This window comes from Anomaloglossus baeobatrachus, chromosome 1, assembly GCF_048569485.1.
Source record: "Anomaloglossus baeobatrachus isolate aAnoBae1 chromosome 1, aAnoBae1.hap1, whole genome shotgun sequence".
Lineage (NCBI taxonomy): Eukaryota > Metazoa > Chordata > Amphibia > Anura > Aromobatidae > Anomaloglossus > Anomaloglossus baeobatrachus.
In genome coordinates this window covers 246,462,087-246,477,037 of record NC_134353.1, presented here as the reverse complement: position 1 = coordinate 246,477,037, position 14,951 = coordinate 246,462,087, and the positions used below count along the sequence as shown (strand labels likewise).

At 44.8% G+C, this 14,951-nt stretch overlaps 1 protein-coding gene across 1 annotated transcript in view; it reads left to right on the top strand.

The window, feature by feature from the left end:
• Window positions 1-2,769: 2,769 nt before the first annotated feature.
• The window catches only part of FAT4 (FAT atypical cadherin 4), a 352,940-nt gene continuing 340,758 nt past the window's right edge, over window positions 2,770-14,951 (top strand). The window contains exon 1 of the mRNA XM_075348774.1: window positions 2,770-8,387. Within this exon, the coding sequence (XP_075204889.1) occupies window positions 3,249-8,387 (5,139 nt within the window). The 5' untranslated portion in view covers window positions 2,770-3,248. The remainder of the gene's footprint in view (window positions 8,388-14,951) is intronic.

The window sequence follows — 14,951 nt, the reverse complement described above, 5'->3', positions numbered from 1 at the left end:
GAGAGGGGACTTGTGACTGTAATACCTTCTGGGGTGTATTGTATGGTAGCCTGGATAGCACTTAACACATCAGCCCCCAGCAAATTCATAGGAGTATTTTCACTAACAATAAGCTTTGTGAGAATTTCTTGGCTATCTTGTAATTTCAACTTCATCTGTTTTGTCAAGGGAGTTTCAGACACCAATCCCTTCACCCCGACACACTCCACAGTCTCGTCACTCACCAATCCCTCCACCCTGACACACTCCACAGTCTCGTCACTCACCAATCCCTCCACCCCGACACACTCCAGTCTCGTCACTCACCAATCCCTCCACCCCGACACACTCCACAGTCTCGTCACTCACCAATCCCTCCACCCCGACACACTCCACAGTCTCGTCACTCACCAATCCCTCCACCCCGACACACTCCACAGTCTCGTCAGTAATCATGTCTGGCTTTATCAGGTCCTTATGTACCACAGTGACGGCTGCCCCAGTGTCCCACAGCTCCGCCCCCCTCCCATTACCACACGTGGCTCCGTCCCAGCTCCCATTACCACACGGCTCCGCCCCCGCTCCATTACCACACACGGCTCTGCCCCCGCTCCATTACCACACACGGCTCCGCCTCCTCCCATCACCACACGTGGCTCTGCCCCACCATCCATTACCACATGTGGCTCCGCCCCCCACATTCATTATCACACGCGGCTCCCTCCCCCCATATCCTTTACCACACGCAGCTCCGCCCCCCTCCCAGTACCACACGCAGCTCCGCCCCCCCTCTATTACCACACGCGGCTCCGCCCCACCTCCCAGTACCACACACGGTTCACCTCCACTCCATTACCCCACGCGGCTCTGCCCCTCGCCCCCATTACCACACACGGCTCCGCCCCCTCTATTACCACACGCGGCTCCGCCCCACTCCCATTACCACACGTGGCTCCGCCCCCCGCACATTACACACACAGCTCTCCTACATCCACACTCTAAACCCCTCCTGAGCCCACACATAAACTTCACCTCATCGAGCACCATGACAACCAGCACAGCAGAGTCCTGCATACGCAGAGGACCTGATCATGTGACCTCTGACTCCTTCCCTCCATGTGCAATGTAGTGTCACGGTGATTAACCTGTCACAATGATGAACCCTTACACCGCCAGCCCGCCAGGAAAGTTGACAATATTCAAGGCTGAAGTGGAATGCCATGCCCTTACACCCCCAACCCGCCGGGAAACCCGCCAATATTCAACTCAACTCTGCAGTGTAGTGCCACCCTGATTAACCCTTACACCCCTAGCTGTATACAGTTAGCTGTATACAGATCGGGGGACTGTATACCCTTGGGGGGAGCTGTATACTCTATGTGGGGAAGGACAGCTGTATACCATTGGGGGAGGGGAGCTGTAAAACCTTGCGGGGAAAGCTGTATACCCTTGAAGGGAGGGAACTGTATTCCCTTAGAGGGAGGGGAGCTGTATACCCTTGGGGGGAGGGGATCTGTATACCCTTCAAGGGACAGCTCTATACCCTTGTGGGGGAGGACAGCTGTATACCTTTGGGGGAGCTAAATACCAGGGAGGGGTGCTGTATACCCTTGGAGGTGAGCTATATAGCCTTGGGGGAGGGGAGCTGTATACCCTTGGGGGAAGAGAGCTGTATACCCTTGGGGGGAAGAGAGCTGTATACCCTTTGGGGCAAGGACAGCTGTATACCCTGTGGGAGGACAGCTGTATACCTTTAGGGGGGAGCTATATACCAGTGAGGTGAGCTGTAACCTTTTGGGGGAGAAGAGCCCTTGCGGGTAAGCTGTATACCCTTGGGGGGGAGAGCTGTTTATCCACAGCAGAGAACTGCATACACTGAGGAGCTGATTATAATGGGTGTGCCGAGCGTGATCTGGCTGGAAACAGCTAGTATATACATACATACATAAACCGTACATGCTTGGTATCACTGTACTGTACTCAGGAATCATGGTGGACTCCTCTCTTTTACACATTATGAATAATTGTACATTAAACACCCCCTCCAAAAATGTTGGAATTGCGGGGTTTTTTCACCGTGGAATGTTTTTCCTATTTGGCAGTACATTATATAGTGAAATTAGAAGTGGAATTGAAAACTATTCGTCCCGCAAACAATATGGGGCTATAACAATGAGCATAGAGTTTGTCTGCTTTCTGGGATTAAAACTGTGACAGACAGAAGATGCTTTTCATTTAATATTTTTTCTCTCATATTGAAATAAGTATTAGTTTTGTAGCTTTTTTTATAATTCAATTTATTTTCTAAATACTGTTCTAATGGGAGTTCTGATAGAAAAATCTGAGAGAAAAATAGAGGAATCTCCTACGGAACTAGAGGAGGGTCAGACCTGTGTACAGTATAGGGCACTTTCACATTGCAGTTCTCCGTACCGCCGCTAGATGCCCTCGCTTAATGGACTGTTTCTATTACTGCGCTGCAGTTACACGCTCTGGTCGCTAGATGTCACTGTTCCTCCATGTGTGCTAGGAGTGCCGGCATTCCGTAGCGGAGCTGCACGGGCAGGAGACTGAGTGGGATGCTTCGTTACAGAATCTCGGCTTATTTACAAGGTGACTTCTGAGATTTCATTGGGGGGTGCAGGGAGAAGAGAAAAGGGGGCAGCAGCAGCTCTTCACGTGCTGCCCAATGGTGGGCTGCGGAGGAGGGTCTGGAGGTGACAAGCGTGTGGCTGGGCGGGGAGAGGGAGGGCAGTGTGCAGCCTGGGCTGAAGTGAACGGCATCAATGAGAGAAGAAAGTTTTTTTGTTCCAGGACAGTTGTGCTGCACGGAGCCCCCCGTCCTGTGCCATGCTGTAAGCCCCCCTGATTACTGAGGATGCCCAGGAGACTTGGCACCTTCTCCAGGCTGCAGAGGACTGTACCAGCAGCATCTGCCCCTGGGAGCATATAAAGGTTGTGGGGCACACTGTGGGCATCTCTTCTCAGCTGCTGTGGATGGATCTGGATGGACCAAGCTGCTCCTCAGCCCCTCACTCCGCATTTGGATGCTCATCAATTGCAAGAAACTCTTAATGAGTCTTTAAGATGTTCCCTGCGGAATGTGTGAGTGTCCTGAGCTCCTGGATGGACTACTGACCCCATCATCTCATGCCTGCCCACATCCAGTGCTGTCCAGGAGAAAGTGCTTCCACCCAGTGCATTGCCCTCACAGTAAGTGGATGCTTTCTGCACCTTTGTGATATTCTGCATGGACTTGTTTGTGCATCATGAGCCCCCTGTGTGCCCGGACCTCTGACCCCCGTGACCTGGAACTCATGCATTTCTTACTGGCTTTTTTGTTACTATCTGTTCCCGGAGCATTGAGCAGCTCCCAACCTCGGCAGATCTTTCAAGTTCTGGAGGAGCAGCCGCCAGGGACTTATGTCGGCACCATCAGCACTAAACCAGGCTTTACCTACAGACTTAGTGAATCCCATGCACTGTTCAGCATTAACTCCTCGTCTGGCTCCATATACAGCACCTCCACCATAGACAGGGAGAGTCTTGCCAGCGATGTTATCAATTTGGTGGTTCTGTCCAGTCAACCGACGTATCCCACCGAAGTTCGGATTACTGTGCTGGATATCAATGACAATTCACCTGTGTTTCCTGATCCCTCCATTGTGGTTTCTTTTAAAGAGGACACCCAAGGAGGACGCCAGGTTATACTGGACACCGCAACGGATTCTGATGCCGGTACCAATGGTGTGGATCACCGCTCTTACCGGATTGTGTCTGGAAATCAGGATGGCCGCTTCAAATTGGGAATTACAGTTAACCCAAGTGGTGATGGTGCGTTTCTCCATTTAATGTCACAAGGTCCATTAGATAGAGAGACTGTTTCGTGTTATTACCTGGTGGTGGAAGTGGAAGATAAAGGTACACCCAAAAAAGTAGGCCAATTACAAGTGAATGTGACAGTGCAGGACATTAATGACAACCCACCCATGTTTAGCAGCTCACAATACCGAGCTAGAATTGAAGAAGATGCCCCCGTGGGTTCAAGTGTTCTTAAAGTAGAGGCCAATGATAGGGATGAAGGTGACAATTCTGAAATCGTATACCAACTGGCAGAAGGAACCCCTTTTCAGATTGACCCAGAAAGTGGATTGGTTACCATTAGGGAGCCATTGGACTATGAAAGTCAACAACAATATACTCTAAGCATTGAGGCCAAAGACCTTGGCACCCCACCACTAACTGGCCGTGCTGAAGCTATTGTTTCTCTGATTGATGTTAATGATAATGATCCTGTTGTAAAGTTCCGCTACTTTCCTGCCAACTCTCGTTATGCGTCAGTGGATGAGAATGCCCAGGTTGGTACAGTGGTGGCTCTACTCACTGTCACGGACTCCGATTCACCTGCTGCAAATGGAAATGTCACTGTGTCTATACTGGGAGGAAATGAACAGCGCCACTTTGAGGTACAGACCCTAAAGGTGCCCAATCTAAGCCTTATCAAAGTGGCTAGTGCACTGGACAGAGAGCGCATCCCTTCCTACAACTTGACTGTTAGCGTTTCAGATCAGGGTCATCCTAGGCCAAGATCATCTGTGGCTAGCCTTGTCATCTATGTGAATGATATCAATGATCATCCTCCAGTCTTCCAGGAGCCACAAAGTAAAGTGGAAATCAATGAGGACTTACCACCTGGATCTTACATTTGTGGAGTGTCCGCAACAGATGGGGACACTGGACTTAATGCCAACCTACGATACTCAATTGTATCTGGAAATAAGCTGGGATGGTTCTCAATTAGTGAAAACAGTGGACTGGTGACCAGTATATCTGCTTTAGACCGTGAAACAGCTCCCCAGTTGCTTCTTAATATCAGTGCGCGAGATCAAGGCCCTCAACCCAAAACAAGTTATGCTACCCTACTTGTCAGTCTCTTGGATGTAAATGATCAAAGGCCTATTTTTACTGGCCTTCAAGGGGATAACCAGCAGTGGGTCTCCATACCAGAGAATTCCCTTATAGGTACTGAGCTGATCACAGTAAAGGCCACGGATGGTGATCTCGGGAGCAATGGCACTATCCGTTTTTACCTTGATTCTGATAACCCAAGCCCATGTCAGGCATTTTTTCGTTTGGACACTTTGTCTGGACTACTCAGTACTCGAGCAGAACTGGACAGAGAGCATCAAGAAAACTGCACTTTAGCCGTGTTGGCAACTGACCTTGGATCCCCGGCCCTTTCTTCTTCCGCTAAAATCACTGTCACTCTATTGGATGTAAATGACAATAGTCCTATTTTTTATCCCGTGCAGTACTTTGCCAACATTCAAGAGAATGAACCACCAGCAAGTTTTGTTGTTTCTGTGACAGCAGCAGATCCGGACATGGGTGTAAATGGTACAGTTAAATATTCCATCAAAGCAGGGGACACTTCCAAATTCCAGATTAATATTGAAACTGGAGCCATTACTACAAAAGCCGCACTAGACAGGGAAGAAAAAACGGCTTACCAGCTAAAAATTGTTGCCACTGATGGAGGAGGCCTACAATCCCATAACCATGCCATTGTTACTATCACTGTGTTAGATACCCAGGACAACCCACCAGCCTTTACACAGGACACGTATACTTTTGTGATGTTTGAAAATGTGCCTTCAGGATATAATGTTGGGACTGTAACAGCAACCACTATGGATCTTAATACAAATATCACATACCTTATAACAACAGGGGACCAAAAAGGGATATTTAGTATTGATAAAAATACTGGTCTCATCATGACTGCTGGGGTGGTTGATAGAGAAGAACAGGGCTCTTACCATCTTAAGGTTGTGGCTACTGGTGGAGCGGTAACTGGTGAAGCAATAGTTAATATCACAGTAAAAGACTTGAATGACAATGCCCCCCATTTTCTGCATGCAGTGGAAAGTGTAAATGTGGTAGAAAATTGGAAAGCAGGTCATATTATCTTTAATGCCAGGGCTGTTGATCCAGATGAAGGTGTAAATGGCAGGATTGCTTACAGCTTAAAGCAGAACCCGCTAGGCTTGTTTCAAGTGGATGAGGTCAGTGGTGCAGTGAGCATCACCGGAGTCCTAGATGTCACTGCTGGGTCATACCAGGTAGAGATTTTGGCCTCAGACATGGGTGTTCCTTTACTCTCCTCTAGCTTCATATTAACTGTCTCTGTACATGACGTCAATGATAACCCTCCTGTCTTTGACCAGATTTCATATGAAGTTACTTTGTTAGAGTCTGAACCAGTTAACTCAAGATTTTTTAAAGTACATGCCTCTGACAAAGATTCTGGGGCCAATGGGGAAATTACGTATCATATTGCAGATGGGAATGTTGGGGATGCATTTGGTATATTTCCTGATGGACAGTTGTATGTAAAGAGTGAGCTAGATAGAGAAGTTAAAGATATATATGTTTTGCTTATTACTGCTTCCGATAGGGCTGTAGAGCCCCTGAGAGCTACAGTAAATGTTACCATCATTCTCGAGGATGTCAATGATAATAGGCCATTATTTAATAGCACAAACTACGTCTTCTACTTTGAGGAGGAACAGAGAGGTGGGTCGTTTGTGGGTAAAGTCTATGCTGTAGATAAAGACTTTGGTTCTAATGGGGACATCATGTATGCCTTCGAAACTATGCAACCTGACTTTGAGCTGAACACAATTACAGGGGACATCACCAGCACCTACCAGTTTGACCGAGAGGCTCTTATGAGACAAAGGGGAGCAGCAACATTTACTCTTAAAGTTGTCTCAACTGACTTAGGTTTACCAAAACCATTGAAGGACCAAGCTACAATTCAAGTTTACATAAAAGACATTAATGATAATGCTCCTAAATTCTCAAAAGATCTCTACCAAGCTAGTATATCAGAATCTGCAGCAAACATGACCCCGGTGTTACGTGTCTCTTCTTCTGATGTTGATGAGGGTAATAATGGATTGATAAACTATTCTATAATTAAAGGCAATGAAGAGAATCACTTTTCAGTGGACAGTAGCACAGGACAGGTGTCACTGATAGGAAAGTTGGACCATGAAGCCACAGCTGCCTATTCACTTGTCATCCAAGGTGTGGATTCTGGGAAGATCCCTTTAACCTCAACTTGCACCTTAAGTATTGATATACTTGATGAAAATGATAACACACCATCTTTTCCCAGATCAGCCCTGTTTGTAGATGTTTTAGAAAATATGAGAGTTGGGGAACTGGTGTCTTCAGTTGCAGCTACAGATTCTGACTCTGGGGACAATGCTGACATTCACTATAGTATCACAGGGACTAATAACCATGGGACTTTTAGTATTAGTCCCAACACTGGAAGCATTTTCCTGGCTAAGAAGCTGGATTTTGAAACACAGTCATTATACAAATTGAACATTACTGCGAAAGATAATGGTAGGCCTCCCCGCTCATCCACCATGTCGGTTGTCATACAAATCAGAGATTTTAATGACAACCCACCCAGCTTCCCGGATGGAGACATTTTTAAATCAGTAACAGAGAACGTCCCTGTTGGCACATCCATTTTGACTGTGACTGCCTCAGATCCCGATGCCGACATTAATGGACAACTGAACTATGCTATCATCCATCAAAAACCAAGGGGCAGTCACTTTGTAATTGACGAGGTGCGGGGCATCATTTTCACTAATGCAGAAATTGACCGAGAGTTCTCCAATCTTTTTGAACTCACTGTTAGAGCCAGTGACCAGGCCGTGCCCGTAGAGACCCGAAAATATGCCCTGAAAAATGTAACTATATTAGTGAATGATCTAAATGACAATGTTCCCATGTTTGTGTCACAGAATGCCTTTGCTGCAGATCCTACTCTGGTTATTGGATCTGTCTTGACCACGGTAACAGCTTTCGACCCAGACGAGGGCCCCAATGGTGAGATAGAGTATGAAATTGTCAATGGAGACACTGAAACTTTCATTGTGGACCGTTACAGTGGGGACTTGAGGGTGGCCTCTGCAATGGTGCCATCACATCTCATTTACAACCTTATTGTGGCTGCCACTGACTTAGGACTTGAAAGAAAAAGAACTACAACAGAGTTGACCATTATTCTTCAAGGAGCCGATGGCCCAGCCTTTTCCCAGCCAAAATATATAACAATTTTAAAAGAAGGGGAGCCCATTGGTACAAACGTGATATCTCTTGATGCATCCAGTGTTCGGGGCTCAGAGACTTTAGTGGAATACTTCATAGTTTCTGTTAAATGTGAAGGAAAGACTGTTGGACGTTTGTTCACCATTGGACGCAATACAGGTGTCATCCAGACTGCAGCCGTTCTGGACAGGGAGCGAGGAGCGAAGCTCTACCTGCTGGATGTCTTTGCTATTGAGAAAGAAAACAGTTTTCCCAAGACTCAGAAAGCCGAGGTAAGATTTTCTATATTGTATGTGAGCATTGTGCAACCTCAAGCTTATCGCTTCTTGTAGAAACACTTGTCTATGCTGTTCAGGAAGCATTGGGTTTATGAACTGTTGCTTACCCAGAGTGTGCCCAAGAGTGTGATAGGAGCTTGGATTTCATCATTTTCCTTGTAGATTAAAGGAAAGATTGATGGATGCTGGACAGCTCAGGGGAATGACAACGTCTCCTGAACCTCGTGCTGTTCCTCTGTATATAATATAATATAACCTTCTCTTATTACAGACAGATATTATAGTGTACATTATTATTCCCTGGCTGTTTTTTGTTTATTGGAAAGTTGGGTTTCTAAGTATTCCGCCACTATCGTCTCCACAGTGGTTGGTACCCAGGTATCCTGACTGGCAGATATGCCTATTTATGCCACCCTTGAGAAGAATGTATCACACTATAACCAGGCATGTTGGCCTTTCAGGAGTACAAGGAAGCTGGGTGACTACTTCTGGGGGAGCTGTAACAAGTACACTCAGCTTTTCTCAGAAATACATGTCACAAAAATGGCTGAATAGAAGAGATAACATTCAGTTTGCAGATGAGGACAACACAAAGAATTATCATTCTTTTGGGTGCAGAAGTTTTTGTTGAAAGTGTCCTCCCACTTTTTTTTATATTTTAATTCTTATTTTTATTTATATACTACTGTTGTCTCCTTGTGTTTTGTGTCATCTAATGGGACATTGGTACACTAGTGACAGCTACTTAAAGGGGTATTCCCATCTTCAAGATCCTATTTCAATATATAATAGCTGTAATAGTAATAATTTTATCATGTACCTTCAATTAGAAATGTAGTATAGTTCTCCTGATATAACCTTGTTACTTACCTCATGTGCAGGGCATTGCAGCTTAGATATCCATGGATACTACCTCAAGAAACTAACTGTCACTATATGAGTGGACGTAACCATGGATATCCAAGCTACAATGCCCTGCACATGAGGTAAGAGACATGTCTATATCAGGAGAACTATACTACATTTCTAATTGGAGGTATTTGCTAAAATTAATATTATTATTATTTCACCTACTATATATTGCGAAGGATTTTGGAATGGTAATACCCCTTTAAATGGAATATGTCACCAGATTTTTGCCACCTAATCTGAGAGCAGCATAATGTAGGGGCAGAGATCCTGATTCCAGCGATGTGTCACTTACTGGGCTGCTTAGTGTAGTGCTGATAAAATCACTGTTTATCAGCAGTAGATTATCATTAGAGGACTATGGCCTGCTGCCAGGTAGTCCAGCATATTTATGAGCTCTGTATAACTGCTGGATCTGCAGCAGAGAAAACATTGAGTTTATGAAAATGACAGCAAACAGCTTAGTAAGTGACACATCGCTGGAATCAGGGTCCTTATCTCTACGGTATGCTGCTCTCATATGAGGTAACAAAAATCTGGTGACAGATTCCCTTTAAGTGCCCCTATATCTGGCAGACATGCTCTATGGCTGCACATTAGATCATACAAATGCTGAATGAAGAACAGCCCTGTGTAAATATTGTGAAGAGATTAACTCCAGCACTCTAAATGACAACATGAAAACAGGGGGATCATTTAGATGCTTTTTTTATTGATTTTCTGCAATAAATAGTGTTCCCCAACCAAAGGAAAGGCAATGTTTCGGCTTTATGCAAGCCTTTATCAAGGTTTTGCGTCTCATATAGTTGAGGGAGGGATTAGATGCGTTTGGCGTCTCAGGCAATGTCTTTGACAAGGCAAAGGTACCTGTGGTTGCAGATAAAATGCATAGAACTGCAGATGGGAGGGATAGAAGGGATGAGGTAAGGAGAGAGCCTGTAAGTAGCGCCAACAGGAAACAGGACCGGGTCCTAGGGGTCAGTGGTGGCTATGAATGCTGCAGTGGCAGTTCTATGCATTATATCTGCCACCACGGGTACCTTTGCCTTGTCAAAGAGACCGCCCGAGACGCCAAACCTGTCTAATCCTTCCCTCAACTATTTAAGACACAAAACCTTGATAAAGGCTTGCATATAGCCGAAACGTTGGCTGTGCTTTGGTTGGGGTACACTATTTTTTGCAGAAAATCAATAGAAATAGCATTTATATGATTCCCCTGTTTTCATGTTGTCCTTTTGAGTGCAGGAGTTAATCTCTTCCCTATATAGCCCCTTTTTCTCCAAGCACCTGATCTATGACGGTTGAGCCGGGTGCTATCCTTTCCCTGTTTGTGTCCAGGGCTGCACTTAAGACCTCATTCAGACGTTTGTGTATCATGCACGCGTTCCAACTGTGGTTGGCATTATAATCCATGGAGCTGTCCGTGTTTTTTCACAGATTGTGTTCTCATAAATATAACAAAGATGTCCGTTTTCAGTTGATGTCACAAATCAAAATCAGCCATACAAGAGTATGGGCCCCTGAACATCACTGACAGCTCACAGATGGCGTCCATGTGTTATCCGTGTGCTGTCTGTGACTAGCGACGGTAATGGATTGGAAAAATGTATAAATGAAAATCACTGATGGTAAAAACTGACATTGACCAATCACTGATGAGGCTCGGAGTGTATTTTGTGTGAACAATGCCGGAGGTGTGAATGAGGCCTAGTGGTCTCACGTTCATGCTGCTGCCCTGCGAGGCCCAATGTCTTCCTAAGCCTGACTAAACCTCTGGAAAGTTGTGTGGCCGTAAACTAAACACAAGATTAGCTTCTCTCTACTTAATGAAAACATTTTCAAAGTGCTCAGGTTCTGTCGCTGACATGCTCAGTGTTTCATGGCCAGTTCTCAGTGGCGGAGTCTTCTCCTCGGAGTGAGGAGCTCGGGTTTCCAGCCAAGGCTGAAGTCTTCTTGCTTGCAGTAGCCTGAGAAACCTTCTTTTGCTTACAGAGCCTTTCTACATGCGAGTTATGGCTTTTTTCTGGTAAGCACAAGTCTTACCTCAAATGAAAAACAAATGTTTTACTAGTGAAGCATTTTAAGATCTTCAGTTTGAGGGTAAAGTTGATGTTTGCATCGCTTCTTCCCTTACATTTCAGACAAGTAATAGCTTTACTGGGAGATTCCTATACAATTGCATACACATTTCTGAATACTAGACAGATGTAGCTGGTGTTATTAATAACTGCCCCCCTAGAGAACTTGGCCAAGCAGGGGCCTCGCATTATTACTATTCATTATTACAGACACACATATTGCACTAGAAATGGCTCGATTTCTGGAGTACATTTTTATTATTATTATTTTGTGGGTTTTGGACACTTTCACACAGTTTGGCTGATCTGACGTCTGCAGTCTGGAGTCATATCAAATGCACTATGTATGTTGGATAATGGATTATATAATGTAAGGACTTTTTTTTTTTCTTTTCTCCTTTGGCCAATTTCAGACCATGGTAAAATAGCTGCAAGGTCCAGACACCCCATAGTTCTAATTAACTGAACTGCGATCACCTATGGTAATATACATTTGGTTCAGTAGAAACGGTAATTTCTGATTATCACAGCAAATGGACCTGTTGTTTTTCTAGAATAAACTGCCTAACGAGACTAGTGGTGATCAGAAGTCTAGGAAAGCTGGGTTATCTCTATGGGTAGCCGTAATGGTAGCCGGATTGGTTGTTGCTTTCCTATAAAGACATACAGTTAGGTCCACAAATATTTGGACAGTGACACAATTTTCGCGAGTTGGGCTCTGCATGCCACCACATTGGATTTAAAATGAAATCTCTACAACAGAATTCAAGTGCAGATTGTAACGTTTAATTTGAAGGTTTGAACAAAAATATCTGATAGAAATTGTAGGAATTGTACACATTTCTTTACAAACACTCCACATTTTAGGAGGTCAAAAGTAATTGGACAAATAAACCAAACCCAAACAAAATATTTTTATTTTCAATATTTTGTTGCGAATCCTTTGGAGGCAATCACTGCCTTAAGTCTGGAACCCATGGACATTACCAAACGCTGGGTTTCCTCCTTCTTAATGCTTTGCCAGGCCTTTACAGCCGCAGCCTTCAGGTCTTGCTTGTTTGTGGGTCTTTCCGTCTTAAGTCTGGATTTGAGCAAGTGAAATGCATGCTCAATTGGGTTAAGATCTGGTGATTGACTTGGCCATTGCAGAATGTTCCACTTTTTTGCACTCATGAACTCCTGGGTAGCTTTGGCTGTATGCTTGGGGTCATTGTCCATCTGTACTATGAAGCGCCGTCCGATCAACTTTGCGGCATTTGGCTGAATCTGGGCTGAAAGTATATCCCGGTACACTTCAGAATTCATCCGGCTACTCTTGTCTGCTGTTATGTCATCAATAAACACAAGTGACCCAGTGCCATTGAAAGCCATGCATGCCCATGCCATCACATTGCCTCCACCATGTTTTACAGAGTATGTGGTGTGCCTTGGATCATGTGCCGTTCCCTTTCTTCTCCAAACTTTTTTCTTCCCATAATTCTGGTACAGGTTGATCTTTGTCTCATTTGTCCATAGAATACTTTTCCAGAACTGAGCTGGCTTCATGAGGTGTTTTTCAGCAAATTTAACTCTGGCCTGTCTATTTTTGGAATTGATGAATGGTTTGCATCTAGATGTGAACCCTTTGTATTTACTTTCATGGAGTCTTCTCTTTACTGGTGACTTAGAGACAGATACACCTACTTCACTGAGAGTGTTCTGGACTTCAGTTGATGTTGTGAACGGGTTCTTCTTCACCAAAGAAAGTATGCGGCGATCATCCACCACTGTTGTCATCCGTGGACGCCCAGGCCTTTTTGAGTTTCCAAGCTCACCAGTCAATTCCTTTTTTCTCAGAATGTACCCGACTGTTGATTTTGCTACTCCAAGCATGTCTGCTATCTCTCTGATGGATTTTTTCTTTTTTTTCAGCCTCAGGATGTTCTGCTTCACCTCAATTGAGAGTTCCTTAGACCGCATGTTGTCTGGTCACAGCAACAGCTTCCAAATGCAAAACCACACACCTGTAATCAACCCCAGACCTTTTAACTACTTCATTGATTACAGGTTAACGAGGGAGACGCCTTCAGAGTTAATTGCAGCCCTTAGAGTCCCTTATCCAATTACTTTTGGTCCCTTGAGAAAGAGGAGGCTATGCATTACAAAGCTATGATTCCTAAACCCTTTCTCCGATTTGGATGTGAAAACTCTCATATTGCAGCTGGGAGTGTGCACTTTCAGCCCATATTATATATATAATTGTATTTCTGAACATGTTTTTGTAAACAGCTAAAATAACAAAACTTGTGTCACTGTCCAAATATTTCTGGACCTAACTGTATAACAGAGGCCAAGCCAACACCCTAATGATTGACGGCATAGCTCTTTTTCTATCTCTGTAGCTGCCCATTAAAGGGAATCTGTCACCAGGTTTTTACCACCTAACCTGAGAGGAGCATACCATAGGGGCAGAGATCCTGATTCCAGTGATGTGTCACTTACTGAGCTGCTTAGTGTAGTTTTGAAAAAAATCAATCACTGTTTAATGAGCCGTAGATTATCATTAGAGGACTACTTGGCCTGCTGCCAGGTAGTCCAGCATATTCATGAGCTCTGTATAAGGGTACGGTTCCACTTGCACATAGCTTCTGATGCGAGAGCATTGGGAGTGATATGCTAATGACCCTCTGCTGTGATTGTCAGACGAGGGTCATAGAACTGTAATGCGATCTTGCATTCATATCACAGCTGCGAAGAAAAGGGAGGAAACACTTTCTCCGTCGCCTGTTTCTGCGTACATTGCACTGCAGTTGGATGACATGTGAGTGCAGTGCGATGTTTCACATGCTCCCATAGACTTGTATGGGGTTGCGTGAGCCGAGAATCGTTGCCAAACGGAGCATGCTGCGATTCATTTCTCAGGCTGATATGGTATGAGAAATCAATCGCAGATGGACACTGCCCCATAGTTTTGCACTGGTGCGAGTGCAATCCGATGTTTTATTGGATTGCACTCATCCATGCAAAACGCAAGTGGAACTGAACCCTAACTGCTAGATCTGCAGCAGAAAAACATTGATTTTATTAAAATGACAGCAAACAGCTCAGTAAGTGACACATCACTAGAATCTGAGTCTCTGTCTCTACATTATGCTGCTCTCAGATTGGGTAGTAAAACCTGGTGACAGATTCCCTCTAAGGCTCCTTTCACATTGCGTTTTACCTTCCGCTCACTGGTCCCGTAGGAGCATTCGTCCGAACCGCCCCTCCTCCACTCTGCAAAGTGTGTTCCAGATGCTCCGACGGGACCTGTGAGCGGAAGGTAAAACTCAATGTGAAAGGAGCCTAACATTGCATTATTCGGGCTACACGTCACAAATACTGTACCTATTCAGCACACCATCTGTTTGCTGAATAGATTATTTTAGGAAGATTCACACAAGGCACCTTTTGTCGGAAATAGGTCTCATGTATCAGAATATTTCCAACCAAGTTTGCCATTTCCTTAAGAAACATTCATTAGTGGAATTTGTCAATTATAGGCAAACAAAAATATTTGCTGCGCTAGATCTGACTTCACGCCCAGTTTTTT